At 37.5% G+C, this 15,243-nt stretch overlaps 3 protein-coding genes across 3 annotated transcripts; 1 reads left to right on the plus strand and 2 right to left on the minus strand.

Moving 5' to 3' along the window:
- On the plus strand, nucleotides 1–3,619 carry LOC117922066 (beta-fructofuranosidase, insoluble isoenzyme CWINV1-like). The gene is made up of 7 exons (XM_034840066.1): nucleotides 1–211; nucleotides 374–382; nucleotides 780–1,642; nucleotides 1,756–1,914; nucleotides 2,031–2,269; nucleotides 2,371–2,461; nucleotides 3,243–3,619. The coding sequence occupies exons 1-7, from the start codon at nucleotides 25–27 to the stop codon at nucleotides 3,420–3,422; spliced, it is 1,728 nt and encodes a 575-aa protein (XP_034695957.1). The 5' UTR covers nucleotides 1–24; the 3' UTR covers nucleotides 3,423–3,619.
- A 616-nt stretch (nucleotides 3,620–4,235) lies between these two features.
- On the minus strand, nucleotides 4,236–9,025 carry LOC117922067 (nucleosome assembly protein 1;4). Its single transcript, XM_034840067.1, has 12 exons — nucleotides 8,871–9,025; nucleotides 8,552–8,595; nucleotides 8,336–8,431; nucleotides 6,658–6,750; nucleotides 6,376–6,463; nucleotides 6,230–6,291; nucleotides 5,957–6,141; nucleotides 5,697–5,874; nucleotides 5,561–5,604; nucleotides 4,823–5,024; nucleotides 4,681–4,698; nucleotides 4,236–4,589 (listed from the first exon to the last, which is right to left on the minus strand). Exons 1-12 carry the CDS (start codon nucleotides 8,935–8,937, stop codon nucleotides 4,521–4,523), a joined length of 1,146 nt encoding a protein of 381 aa, XP_034695958.1. The 5' UTR covers nucleotides 8,938–9,025; the 3' UTR covers nucleotides 4,236–4,520.
- Nucleotides 9,026–9,948: 923 nt separating this feature from the next.
- LOC117921466 (glyoxylate/succinic semialdehyde reductase 2, chloroplastic) lies at nucleotides 9,949–15,194 on the minus strand. The gene is made up of 12 exons (XM_034839338.1): nucleotides 14,810–15,194; nucleotides 13,902–13,980; nucleotides 13,651–13,716; nucleotides 12,869–12,944; nucleotides 12,737–12,792; nucleotides 12,125–12,209; nucleotides 11,984–12,044; nucleotides 11,657–11,709; nucleotides 11,500–11,570; nucleotides 11,323–11,395; nucleotides 10,380–10,484; nucleotides 9,949–10,293 (listed from the first exon to the last, which is right to left on the minus strand). The coding sequence occupies exons 1-12, from the start codon at nucleotides 15,192–15,194 to the stop codon at nucleotides 10,123–10,125; spliced, it is 1,281 nt and encodes a 426-aa protein (XP_034695229.1). The 3' UTR covers nucleotides 9,949–10,122.
- Nucleotides 15,195–15,243: the final 49 nt, after the last annotated feature.

The following is a 15,243-nucleotide window of genomic DNA, read 5'->3' on the forward strand; positions in this document are numbered from 1 at the left end:
TCTCCTCATTCCCACAAAGCCATCATGGCCACCTCTTCTCATTGCCTATTATGGTTCTTCTTCTCTCTGTTCTTTGGCCATGGCTTTGTGCCCCTTGAAGCCTCCCACCAAGTCTACATCCACCTCCAAAACCAGTCTCCCTCTTCTTTAAAAACCCACCAGCCTTACAGAACTGGATATCATTTCCAGCCTCGCAAGAACTGGATGAATGGTATATGTTGTTTTTGTCTTTTTCTTTACATTTTCATGGGTTCCTTCTTGTTGGTATATTCCCTTGTTTCTATCTCTCTGTTAACCTGGGTTTTTGGCTTTGTTCTCTTTTGACATGTTCTGATGTGGGATTGGCAAATGGGGCTGTGTTTGGAATATGCAGATCCTAATGGTTAGTTCTCTTCTTTTCTCTTCCTCTTCTCCTCTTACTATTTTGATGGTTTCCAGGGTTTGGTCATTCCTAATCCTAATCTCAACTCAAAAGAAACTAGAGAAATGACCCAAAGAGAAGAATCCAAATCTTGTTTGAACAACTGACCATAGTGTTTGGATTCATGGACCCTAATAGTGGAGAGTTGACTTTTATTTTTTCTTTCTGGTTTCTGGGTTTGTATTTTCATTTGATTTAGGCTTAACCCAGAGATGATGGAAAACTAAAATGTATCAAAAGTTTCAACACACAACACCACCCACAACTCCTAAAACAAAGTTGTTTTGATGTCAATTGGCTTTGGCGTCATGTACTAATTCTTTTAAGTACTAAGGCATTGCGTTCTATCTCATTGCAGGGCCTATGATCTACAAGGGGCTCTACCATTTCTTCTATCAATACAATCCCCGTGGTGCAGTTTGGGGAAACATAGTGTGGGCACATTCCACATCAACCGATCTTGTCAACTGGACTCCTCATAAATATGCCATTTCCCCATCCCAGCCAGCTGATATCAATGGCTGCTGGTCAGGTTCAGCGACCATCCTGCCAAACGGCAAGCCAGTGATTCTCTATACTGGTATTGATCCACAGAACAAGCAGGTTCAGAACATGGCTGTGCCCAAAAATCTCTCTGACCCCTTCCTTCTAGAATGGACTAAGCTCCCTCAGAACCCTCTAATGGAACCTACTACCAGCAACAGCATCAATGCTAGCTCATTCAGAGACCCTACCACTGCTTGGCAGGGCACTGATGGAAGATGGAGGGTGATAATTGGAAGCAAAATAAAACGAAAAGGATTAGCAATTTTGTATAGGAGCAAAGATTTTGTCCGCTGGACTAAAGCACAACACCCGTTGCATTCAGGGAAGAATACTGGAATGTGGGAGTGTCCAGACTTTTTTCCAGTATCTATTAACAGCTCTACGGGTGTAGATACATCATCGATAGGTAAAACCCTTAAATATGTTCTTAAATTGAGCTTGGATGATACTAAGCATGACTACTACACGATTGGAAGCTACAACCGTGTGAAGGATACCTATGTCCCAGATAAGGGGTCTGTGGATAATGACTCAGGCTTAAGATATGATTATGGCAAGTTTTATGCTTCAAAAACCTTCTTTGACAACGCTAAGAACCGAAGAATCTTGTGGGGTTGGATCAACGAATCATCTAGCGTGGAGCACGATATCGAGAAGGGATGGTCTGGAGTTCAGGTAATTTACCTCTTTATCACTCAGAATTGTTCATGAATATGCCTAGAATGATGAGGCAGTCTCAAGTCACTAGTTTCTGTGTACTAGATGCTGATCCTGGATTCATTTTGTAGGCAATTCCAAGGAATGTTTGGCTGGACAAGTCTGGGAAACAGTTACTGCAATGGCCGATTGCAGAGATTGAAAAACAACGGATTAAGCCGGGGCATTTGTCTAGCAGAGAGCTGAAGGGAGGATCAAAGGTTGAAGTTGGTGGAATAACAGCATCACAGGTAAGGTTTTGGTGATAAACCCATCTGGTAGATTTTCTCTGGAATGCTGTTTTGACAAAGAGGGAGTTAAAAAACATGTGTATAATGCTTTTGAATTATCTATTGGTTTATTACAGGCAGATGTGGAGATATCGTTTAAGATATCAGACTTTGAGAAAGCAGAGGTTTTTGACGAAAGCTGGAGTAATCCACAGCTGCTGTGCAGTCAAAAGGGCGCATCAGTAAAAGGTGGGCTAGGGCCATTTGGACTAATGGTGCTGGCTTCGAAGGGCATGGAAGAATACACAGCTGTTTTCTTTAGAATTTTCAAACGTCAGACCAAATATGTGGTGCTCATGTGCAGTGACCAAAGCAGGTCATCTATCCCTCTCTCTGTCTCTCTCTAGATTTAATCAGACTGTGTTACCATTTTCTGGGTACTGATTTTTTTTATTTTTTTTATTTTTGTTTTTGCAGGTCGTCTTTAGATAATGATAATGATAAGACCACGTATGGGGCATTTTTGAACGTGGATCCTGTCCATGAGAAGCTGTCACTAAGGAGTTTGGTAAGTTCATTCAACAAAAATATAAAAATTTAAGAGTCTTCACATGTCAAAAAATCATTTAAAGGTATGGGAAACAGCCATAGAAATTAGGACCACCCACTAGGAAATATCAGACCCCTTTCCTGAATTCTCCCTCCTCAGGTTCTGCCCTTTAGTCATGGTTACATCATTCAACACTTCAACACCGGCCAAAATTAAAAATCTTTGAAGCTCAGAGGCCTTTTGCATGTGATGCTAGGGTTTTTGAATGTCTCAGCCAACTTAGAGAAATAACTTCATAAATATCCTAGAATCCACCTAGCACAATAAAAGTTCATTTTGACAATAAATTAGAGGTCTAGAGTTTGAATCTCTCCTAGTATTTAAGAGATGTAGGCTACAGAGACGAGAAATGACCAAGAAGAATGATAAGAATTGTTAGCATTACTGTACCATAAAAAAGTACCCAACCCCAACCCCCCCACCCATGGAGGGTACTGAGCCAAGTAGATTCCAACCCTTTGTCTCCCTTGAAAGTGCAGGTAGCTTTCAATCACTCAAAAGTGGGTAGATTCTTTTGGCAAAGTAGAGTTTGTAAGGAAGAAGTTTCACTCACTAATGGCTTACAACATAGATATATATATATACATATAGCCTGCACCATCACATCATCTGTATGTCCTCGTTGCCATCGACTTCCTAGATTTGGGAATGGATGACTTTTACACTAGTGGGGAACCTTTTTCTGGCAAAAATAAAAAAGAACAAAAGTTGATATAAGAGGTTGACATCCATTTTGCAGATTGATCACTCAATAGTGGAGAGCTTTGGAGGAGGTGGAAAGGTTTGCATAACAGCTAGGGTTTATCCTACATTGGCTATTGACGGTGAAGCCCACTTGTATGCCTTCAACAAAGGAACTGGGAGTGTAGGGATGACAACACTGAGAGCTTGGAGCATGAAGAAAGCTAAAATCAATTGAAGGAAACGAGACTAGAGATGTATGTAGAGTTGTGAGTGAAGAGCCAGGCTTTTGCAAATTTATCTTCTTCTATGGATTTGTACTAGAAGTCTGCAGCAAATCCTCTTATGTAATTCATGTCAGTTTCTTTTGTTACCTAGCTGGAATCAATTCAAAGTTAGTACAATATAAGAGAATAATTCCTGATGAGCAGCGAATAATCAGTTATCTACTAAGTAGAGAAATCTAAACTAGAATCTGACCTGAGAATTTGGTATACTATGTTTAACCCAACCTAAATCATAGGTACCATAATTATAGAAGAATCCGAGGTGTTTCACTCTTTATATTTAACTCTAATGTAACAGAATTAATTAACTCAGGAGAGTGCTTATGAATGAGGATTAAAATCAAGAAAAGTAGCTTAGCAGCAACAGTACTCTATTTCCAGGATTCCCTAATAATCCTAACATCTTCACCTATCAAACAAAACCAGGAACCATCCCACACAAATGTCAGAACAACCAATTTCTGGAATTGCTAGAAATGATTCAAGAGGAAAATCAGGTCATTCTGAACCAAAACCAGCGAAATGGACCAACAACAGACCTGGCCTTTCAGATTCAAAGGCCTTGGCCCTCCCAGAACCTAGATCTGGTACACATTACAGGCAATATAGAGGGACAAAGGTGTTCCCCATAAAAATCTTTGGAAATAAAGACAACTTGTAAGTACCTGGGGATGACTGTAACCGGGAACAGGACTGACACTTGAACAATAACAGATAAAGGATAAAAAATAAGCACGTACATCAACATAACCACTCAAGAACCATAGAAAAAGAACATTAATATACATTGACTTAATACTAACCATTTAAGACACAACATCAATATATAATTCAACAATGTAATTGGAAATCCACAACTCAAGCCAACCCCAGAAGAACCCAAACCCCAACAAATTATAAAGCTCCTCTATGGTAAAGACAAGGGGAAAAAAGAGGAACAGGCAATGATAATTGAATGATAATGAGAGAAAATCAAAGACCCAAAACTCTCAACAACCAGGACACCATTGACTCATCTGGCTTCCATGTCTGTTGTCTGCAATCTAATACTACTGTTGCTTGCACTCAGGAGGACGCTCACCCAGCTGACCTTCCCCAGCATGTGATCTTCCACTCTTCTGCAGTTGAAAAAACCAATCCAGATGTTAAGAAAATCCTAACATGATTTACACACAGAACAGATAATTTAACATGGTTGGTTTATCTCACCTTGGGTCCAGTAGATGTCTGCCAGAATATTTCGATCAAAAGCCATGGGAAAAAAAATGATATTAGAATCTTGATAACTACAAAAAATCTACCATCTAATCATTTACATGTATACAGTTTGGGGTCTCTTCAATATCTTTACCTTCTTCCTACTCTTGTCTTCCTCTTCCTCATCCTCATCTTCATCATCCTCCTCCTCATCCTCGTCCTCTTCGTCCTCCTCATCTTCATCATCCCCATCTTCATCATCATCATCTTCTATATCTTCAAACTCATCCCCTTGAACAGCTTCCCCCGTAAACCATGACACAGCATGAGGAATAATTTTGTCCCGAATGGTCGAACTACACAATGCAAAAACAACTTTTGATGTGATTTCAGAAAAAAAGAAAAAAAAAAGAAGAAAAAGTATAGATGATTTTATGATAAAATCAGATTAAAATTTTCCCAGCCAAACCAATAAACTAAGGGCGCCTAAACATCTGGTAACATGCAGTTTAACTGTGTTTTGAATCAAAATTGGGAACCTCCTTTTTCTTTACAAAATTGGGCGCTTTATTGAATTTTTTAAGAAACAACATCATTCACATACTATATAACATCAGGCTAGAGAAAATTCTTTTTTTCATCTTTTGTCATGTCTCTGACTTCATGGTATCCACTTGTGCCTTAAATGGGCAACAGATATAATCATTTCATTTCCTTGAGATCACCGTGTAAATAACAAACAGAACAGATTGGCAAATTCACAACACCAGAATGTTCATGGAAATAATGTTCAACTGGAACACCAGTCATCCATTTTTTAACCACCAGATGGCTTCATTATTGATTTGAAAACCAGGATAATCTCAGTCCAGTGGTTAATTCAGTGACTTACCCTATGTCATAGTCTTGTTCCATTTGATTTTGGAGTTCTTCAGCCTGTCAATACATTATGAAAGAAATAAAAAAGTAAGCCTATGTCATTGTTAAAAGGATGTTGGTAGGTATTTTTCATGTAAAAAAAAACTTACAACATCTTCATCAATATCCTCTTCATCCTCAGGGACCTGTGGAGGGTTGAAGAAATTGAAGAAACTTTCACAATTTTCTGTCTTAGTAATGGGTTTGGCATTCTTTGATCCCTTCCTAGGCTTCTTCTTTAGGAGCTTTTGGGTCAAACTTTTCCCTGGATACCATTCAATCTCCGTCCTACATAGTGACCAATATTATGTGAGCTATGGTGAAAGATGAAGCACAGCTTTCCAGCAAGATAATGAGTATAGATTGTTACCCTATTGCTTTCTCTAAAATAGGTTCATCATCATCAATCATGTGATATGTTTTTGTCAGAATAGAGTTTTTGAAGTAAGGATTAGCATCAAAATAAAACTCCAGCTTGAAGCCCTTTGGATTATCAATCCTATACCACTTGATATCTTTGAGATATTTGAGGGCCCCTTCATCACGCTCTGATATCTAAACTCCAGGTAACAAGAAGTCAATATTTCAGAATCAATTCAAAATATGAAAACCAAATGAAAAATGGCTTGTTCAAATCCCTTACCTCCTCAGCCAGTACTTCATTGGTCTTCATCGCAGTAAGCCAGAAGTTAGGCACTCCTTTCTCTGTATTAAGTATGCAAAGTGAATCAAGAGCAATAAACTTGAAACCCAGAAAATAAAGCTCTGAATGTTGAACTTGAAAAGTACCTTCAGTGGCTTTATCCTCTTCTTGGTCCATTGGGGCTTCGTTGGTGATGCCTTCAACTTCAACTACACCATTGACAATTTCATATCTCTGCAAATGCTCCATATGTAATTGAATTAACCACCAAAATAATAAATCTGCAAATCTGTCAACTCAGAAACACATGATTCCCGTTTCTAGTTTGCAAATTTAATTTAGAAGAAACAATGTCTGAAAAATAGAAGTTCATAGTCATAACAAAATTATATAATAATAAAAATGTAGAATTTAATACTCGCAAGTACCTTTGTGTAAAGTGGTTCGTAAAGCTTTTGGTATTTTGCTTCAAGTGCAGCTCTTTCCTCAAAAAATTTAGCCTCCAGCTCATCATGTTGACCCTACAAATTGAGAACATATCAAACTACTCCACAGCTCTAAATTTCAGAACCTTAAGAAACCTAATCACTTCTAGCAACCTTCAGATATAAGGAAGCTTGTGCAGGCATAAATGATAAGATCATGAATAAAACATGTTTGATATAAATGTCCAAATTATCAACATTTTAAAAAGGCCCAAGTGAACATAGAATCACAAGACTAATAAATGTTTGTGATACTTTCAAATTCTTCACCTAGACACTTGTGCTAGAAAAAAAAAATTCCAATTGTATTAAATGCAGATCATCCAAGGGAATCTGAGACACAAAACTCAATTCAATTCTGCCTTTGAAAAAAAAAATCACCATCAAATTTGTGGAATACATTTTGAAACTAATTTAAGGTTGATTTCTATAATAATAAAAATAATAATAATAATAATAATGACAATCATATCAAGATTTTGAAAATAAATGACCAATAGCATCAATTTACAAAGAGATTAATATTAGCAAAAAAAAAACATAACTTTTGAAATAAAGGTAATAAGCCGCATACATATTTTCACTAACTAGACATTTAAGATATTAACAAAGATCTCAAAATCTTGACAAATGTTTACAACAATGGGTTTTTTGCTAGGGGCTGTTAATATTATTTTTGCTTGTGTGTCAAAACAACCCCCTCCCTCCCCAACCCCACCCCAAGGGACAAAAGAAGAAGGAAGAGAAGGAGGAGGAGGGAAAAAACTTAAAACAATATCAAACATGTTAAGCCTTCTCCACTTCAAGAAATTCTCAAACAGCACCAAGTGGGGAAAAATATATATATTTTTTTAACTGATATTTGGTATCACTACATAACAAATCAAGGAATTTATGATTGTCCAAATATGTTAAAATATCAACAAATATAACAATAGAATTTTTTTTTTTGTAAAACAAGGAATGATGGAAACTACTATGCAAATGTAACATTAATTTCCAAGGAAATTTTAGGAACTTCTAATACAAACGACTATATATCCATGTTACCAAACAAAGACCACTAAATGTGAAAAATGTGTAATTTGGGTAAACTAATAAGTGGGGAACCACTCATTTCGTGCCTTCTCTTGGTAGTTCTTTTCCTTCTTTAGCATTAGGTTGATGGACCATCCCACAATCATAACGGCTATGATCCACACTATAACAACCATTTAAAATGTCCCAAGAATTCCCACAATGCTGTCCTCTCTGTCCCACTGTCCATGACATCTTCACTCAATCTCTTTGGCACAGTAAATGTTGTTTCTCTTCTTCTGTTTCATGTCTGGGTATATCAGCCTTAACCAATACATTGGCAATATACCCCAGTGAGGCAGCAATCAATTTTCGTGAAATATCACCAAGACTTCTATTTTAGATACACCTATGTATGTGCATATTGATGTTTGCATAATCAAAATTGAAAAGTTTTTGAGTCTAAAGTTAGCATGCATCAATCATATAATAAAACTAATATAAGAAACAAAACATCCACAAATTGAATACAATTGCCCATCAAATCTCAACGGATAAAAAAAAAAACTGACACGTTTTTATAAGATTTGAAAAGAACTCAAACCTGAATTTCTCTGAGAAACTCAACACGCTTTCTGACATTCGGTGAAAGAGTTTCCAGAACATCTGAGTGCTGCCCAGCCAAATTCTGAAGCTTATTCTGCATCAAAACACCCCCAAAAGAACACAATTAAAATCACAAAACCCCAAAATCTAAGTCCTCCAATCAAATAAACAAACCCTCTACTTGAAAACGGCACAATTCACAACACCAACCAACCTTGAGAGCGTTCACGAGCCCGGCCCGATCCTCCGCACTAAGAGCTACACAGAACATAAACACAAGGATTAGAACTCAAAATAGCCACACTCGCTCCGTTTTGATGCTGAGAAAACAAACCAAACAAGCGAAGAAATAAGAAAAGCCTGGAACTTCAGATTTCTACTACTCCGAAACTCCACAGAAAAACCGAATCCACCAAAAAAATCAAACTTTGCCTCTCTTGTCCTTTCCTCCGCTTTCTCAACAACCAAACAGACCATAAAAGCACACGCTAAAAAGAGAGTGGAGATAGATTAGGGTTTAAGATTGACAGTACCGGCAGCAGCGGCGGGGAGGGCGGCTCCGAGATCAGCGATGTTGAACTGATCCTTGTCGTTGCTCATTGTAAGAGATAGCAACGAGTAAAACTCGATAGGAATAAGCGAAACCCTAGGGGCGAGAACGTGAGAGAAACTGAAGGAAAACAGAGGAGGTACAAGGGCTTCAAGAGGTTGGGAATTTATATACTGAGAGGATAGGCGTTTAAGTCACGCGCCTACAACCCGCGTGGGAAAAACTTACAAATTAAAGATCACGGAAGTGGGTTGGCGGTTGGGCCTGGCGGTTGGCAAAACCACATGACGGCTAGGGTTTGGTTTGGCCCATTTAGCCGAAGGGCTCATCATAATGCTAAAATTAAATAAATTAATTATTTTTAATATCTCTGAATAAATATATACTATATACGTATTCAATTTTACAAATATCTATATCATATACCAATAATTTAAGAGCTCGTATGCTTGTCAACCTTCCCAATCTTGGCTAAACAATGAAAATATCAAACACAAAAAAGGTAATTAAAAGGGACTTTTTGTTCTAAAAAACACTTTTTAGCAAAATACCAAATCCGAGAAAATACCGAAAAGTCTTAACCATTCACAAATTATCATGCAAATACTTACATTACTTTTTTACATAATCACTTGTCATGTTCTATACATAAAAAAAGGGTCTCGATATACAAATGGTCTCATTGTCTTACACTTAAGTTCCATTATTTCATATCAAGTCTCGTTTTTCTATATCTTCTATATCTTTATCTTATTTGTTTTTGTACCCGAATCTCATTTGTTTATACCGTTGTTCCATAATCCTTATTTAACCATTGGAATTGGGAATTCAGTAGGGTACTTATTTACACCTAGACAATGAGGAGCTAAACACAAGAAAATGCCACTTTAAAGGACAATGAGGAAGCTAAACCCAAAGAAAATAGCATTTTTGAAAGCTTAAAAATAATGGAAATGTAATCAACTAACAAACTCCTAGTGTGTATTTCAGAGCTTAGACTATGAAGCAAATGGATATCTCATTTTCCTGGAAGAACAAGAGCCCACAAAATGAAGACTTCATTCAAAATTGATACTGAAAATTTAGCTTCATTTCATCATAAAAATTTGGTCTGTAGGGAATACAGAACTCATGAATGATCATGGAATGTTTGAACTTGAATCAACCGATAAATTCTATCGAGTTTCATGCCTAAAGGGAAACTATTTCTACTTGGATTACAATGGAAGATGGCTTTAGTATTCTGGGGGGTCCTGCATCTTCACTTTCAGTGCTTCAACGACTGCTGAGAAGTCGTGGTCGCTGAGGCCATGAGATTTGGCTACTTTGTATAGTTCATTGGCAGCTGCTGCGATTGGAGTAGGCTGGGAAACAGATTCTGCTAATCCAAGGGCAAGCCTGAGATCCTGCAGCCGAGAAATAAGTTAAGGGTGGCATGATGGGGGTGGTGTCAGGTGGGATTGGTGCAGAACAGTCCAGGAAGGCTACAGACCTTTTGCTGATGCTTTAAGGGAAATGCAGTTGGGTAGAGGGATTTCACCATTGAAGGACCTTTCATGGAAAACATTGGTGCACTTATGGCTCCCTGTGATATTACCTGCAAAACCAGAGAAAGAAAAACAAAACCATGAATATGTTCAAAGTGGAGGAGAGGCAAACAGGAGGGAACTTCTAGGACAAGTCAGAAGTCCACTACATATATAGTGTCAACAATGTGGGATATCATAGTCACCCTTGTGCATAATGTTCTATGGGATTGTGGGATCATTTAGAGTCTCACACCCTGATGTAGCTCTAATACTATCAGTAAGCACTTGTAGATATTGTTCATTTTGAACCGAATGGACCTCATGGATTTTAAATGTGTTTACCTAGTTAAAAGAAGTCCATGAAGTCCTGAAACACAGGAAACCAAAGTTATGGTGTGTACTCCAGAAGTGCCCTACCATGGTGTTGCATTCCAGAAGTGCACTACCATTGCAAGATGGGAGAAATTCAAATGCGTCACAAGCTCAAAGCTTTTTCTGCATTTAAACTTTCTGTATTTGCTTTATAGTATTTTCATACTAATATTTCCCTCACATTTCCCATGTTGCTTCAATACTTTGGTTCCCATTTCCATATGTCATGTCTGCTCCTGTTTTCGCTTCCCAATTCAGTAAAAAAGCTCCTGGCACAAATTACTACATTGCAAACCCGGTCTATGCCCTTAAACAATGACTATATGAATTATACATCGAGGAGCTTCCAAGTAACAAGATCAATCTATTTGTTGACCATTGCAACTCACAATCTTATCGTTCAAAACTAAGTGATAAACAAACCAATAACATAAATGTAAATCATTAAAATCGGTGACTAATCAATTAAATGCAGTTCAGAGCAAAACCAGAGTGTATACAATAAAAAAAGTGAGGTCTTAGCCATGGGAATACCTCGACAATAACATCTGGATCCAACCCCACTTTCTCACCGAGAAGCAACCCTTCAGAAAAAGAGGCCATCATACTGCAAAGATTCCAGTATAAATGAAGAAACATTATTACTAATTGCTTAGGACAATGGAAAACATTGAAAAAGAGAATTTTAATTCAGGATTGACTTTTCAGAACCTTCCCATCACCATGTTGACAACAAGTTTCATTGCAGCTCCATTTCCGACACTCCCAAGGAAAAATCTTGACTGGAACAAAAGCACATTCAAATAAATGTAAAGAATCGAATTGAGTAACCAGGTCATCAGGTTATAATTATAGGAATAGAAAATACCTTTCCCATGATGTCTAAGAGTGGAGCAACAGTTTCATACAGAGATTTGTCACCTGAAAGATTACAGCCATAACTTCAGTTTCAGTGAGGCCCCCGATACTGCTTGCAACACAGCTTTCTAATGGGAAAAAAGAAAAAAAAAAAAGTAATGATCTGAAAGTGGAGGAAGAAAGAGTAGAAGAATCTTGCGGTTAACCAATAACACTATTAGTTTGACAAATGATTCTGCTTTGCATGTAAAATTCATGTTACCAACAGAAAAATAGTGAATCATTACTGCCACAACAAATTCTCAGATAAATTAAGAGAAAAATAAATATTGCTTACCAGCTGTAAGAAATATTAGTTGTCCATCTTCTGCTGGCTTTTTGGAGCCTGAAACTGGAGCCTACAGAAAGCATTAATATATAAGTGTCTTTTGCACAACATTAACATGTCAGTAACTTATAAAAGAAGTAATCATTTTACCTCCAAAAACAATGCCCCAGTAGCTTTAATATGTTCACCAATCAATTTAGAAGTGCCACCATCAACTGTTGAAACATCTACGTACCTGAGAATGCCCATTGCACGGAAAGAAGTTCAACACAACTTAAACATCACAATTACAAGTGGAAAACAAACAATTTGGAAGTAATGACAGAAAAATTATACTCAGTGCATTATATACAATGGTGTGTGCACATGCATAATGTTTAGACTGATAATTACTTGACTCACGTCTACATACACATGCACTGTATACCTAAATACATATACATATATGAATAGATACCCATTGAACGTTCCATGATTTCATGCTTCACATCAAATGGACTCTAAAAGGTGCTGTATCTTTAAAGAAAGATATGAATATGAGAAGAAGTTTGATGTTGGTTGGCTCTATGAATGTTCTTTAAATGTTTAATCCAATCACAAATTGCTGAGAAAAGAGGAAAAAACAAGCAGCATGGCACATGAAGAGAGTGTGCTCTACTCAAATATTTTCATTTTCTAATTCTTTCTATTCAAACATGGCATGTCATAGTATGTTGGGATTGTTCAATATCCTTCCCATGAGGGAACACAAGGAAATAATACCCTTTTCCTGGACCAATTCCACTTGCAGCACCATGCTTCCCACAAGCAACATCCACCTGATAGAAATTGATAATCAGTAGCCATAACTAACATAGAAGTGCATGCCATATTTTTAAAATGAAACATACGCACTGCACTTTCAGGGTCTGCAAGCATAGCAAATGTGACATCACAAGATGCAGCTACTTCTTCAGGAGAGGATTTGTATCTGAAAAGAAGAGCAACTACCATGTTAACTGAAATCTTCAGGATGAATCTTTCCCCAAAAGGTTCTCAAACCATCAGAGGTCAACATGGAAACTAATCCTAGTCTCCTAGTAATAAAGCTGGCCATGCCAAGAAAGCATATTCTAGTATCGAATCTAGCTGTAGGTAAATTCCATTTATGACACATTGAGGAGCCCCTCTCACAGCCTCACTTATCTATGATGATGTCTCTGCATAAGTTTTCCAAATAAAGAATCTTCGAATTAGATTGAAGAACATACTTGTAGTAGTGCAAGAAATGTATGTTATCAGTATCACACTTGCACCCGTGCAAGCAAATGAACAAACATAAGCAATATTGAGAAAATCCCTCAACATATCTAGGAAGACGATACTATAGTTCACCAACAGTCATCTTTTTCCATAAGTATACAGTATTACTGATAAAAGAGTAATAAACCCCGCAAAAGGAATAAGTAAAATATAACTTAAATCCCAGGTCTTTTGGCCTAACACCATGGAGCTCTCATTTCATTAGGGATATTGTGATATTGTTGTAATCGAGATTTCAAAGTCCTGTTGAATTACACTAAAAACAGAGCTCTCATCCACATTTATGACATTCAGATCAAATATGGTCAAGGCTACCCATAGAACTACAATATACAAATAAATAACAATTTGATAGTTGTACCTCAATTACTTACTTGGCACCCAAGCTGATGAGGGGATCACATTTGCTCTTGGTCCTATTCCAGACAGTCACATCACATCTGCAACATGCCAAATAGGGAATTAAAAAGTTTAAATCCTGAGGATCCTACATTGATTTCAAATCGCTGATTCTTTTTCAAGCTCTAAGAATATTGTCATGTCCTTATTGGAGTATTTAATCCAAGAACAGCAAAAAATGGAGCTGGCATCCTACTGCAGATTAGATAAAGAAATGAAATCATACCCCGATTTAATAAGATTTTGTGCCATTGGAGAACCCATGATACCAAGACCCAGAAAGCCAACACATGCCGGAAATTCATCTGGTGCAAATTCCAAATACAATTGGATTGAGTCCAATAAATTACAAGCTACCAGCAACTAAAGCAAATCATATACCGCAAATAGTATACTACACAACTGATTTAAAACTCAAAATGACCGCTATATGATGGTGATACACTTTTGTTTCCACTGTATTCATTTACTAGTTAACTTCTCATCATCGTGCCAGCAGCAACAACAATAAAACTTTAATAATGATGATAACAAGGGAACCTATTTAGAGTCTTATCTGCATTCAACTGGAATCTGATTTTGTCTCTGCCTTCAGAATTTTACCTATTGGTTCCAAAACCGAGACTTCTTACTTTTCAGAAATCTGGATCATTCCCTTTAGTTTACCAATTTAAGCTTCAAGAAAATACTATCTTAAAATGCTTCTGGTAGAAAATCCTAAATTCAGAAGCAAATCTAGGAATTCAAATAATCTCCCAAAATACCGCTAAAAGCAGTTTGATTCTGATCATTTTTATAAAAATAAAATCACCAAAACAAACAAATGAGCCAATCAAATAAACTCAAATGAAGATTTTCCACCATCATCCCTCATCATCACCCCCAATTAATCTAACCAAGAATATTTCAACATCACAAATGTAAACCCCTCCAGTTTATCATGATTTTGACCATCTCAAACCCCATGAAAGCACCCACGCAAAAGCTGCACTAACGCTAAACAATTCAAAATTTTACAAAGCTGCCAACCCGTGGTGAATAATCTGATTACACAAACACAGACTTGCCAATTAAGATTCAAAAAGAGAAAATAAAAACGGAATACCCATCAAAGAAACGTGAAGAAAGAGTCACCTTTGGTGGAAGCAGTGGCTGTTTGAGAAGAGAAGGCCTTGAAAGAAGGTGGTTTGGGGAGGAAAGAAGGAATGGGTGTTGTTCCTCTGAAATGGTTGGGAACCTGAGGAGGACAGAAGCTTGAGCACATAGCCATGGCCAGTGGAGCAGTGTTGGATGGATTGAGGAGATTGTAACAGCAATGACTCTTGACCAAGAACATGGCCGTATGGATTTTGTACTTGGGTGGGTGGCTGCCACTTGAGGAGGAGCTCACATTTCTATGCAGAGAGAGAGAGAGCGGGGCAGTAGTGATTGGATAACCCAACCGAGAGATGGTGAGGAGGGTGTTTGGATACAGGGCTGGAGCAGGCCTGGTCTGGGATGTCATTTGCACTGAAATCATAAACTGCCAAACAGTTCTTCACTTGAGGCTGTGGATTCCTCTTGTGATA

Source organism: Vitis riparia, chromosome 9 (assembly GCF_004353265.1).
Source record: "Vitis riparia cultivar Riparia Gloire de Montpellier isolate 1030 chromosome 9, EGFV_Vit.rip_1.0, whole genome shotgun sequence".
NCBI lineage: Eukaryota > Viridiplantae > Streptophyta > Magnoliopsida > Vitales > Vitaceae > Vitis > Vitis riparia.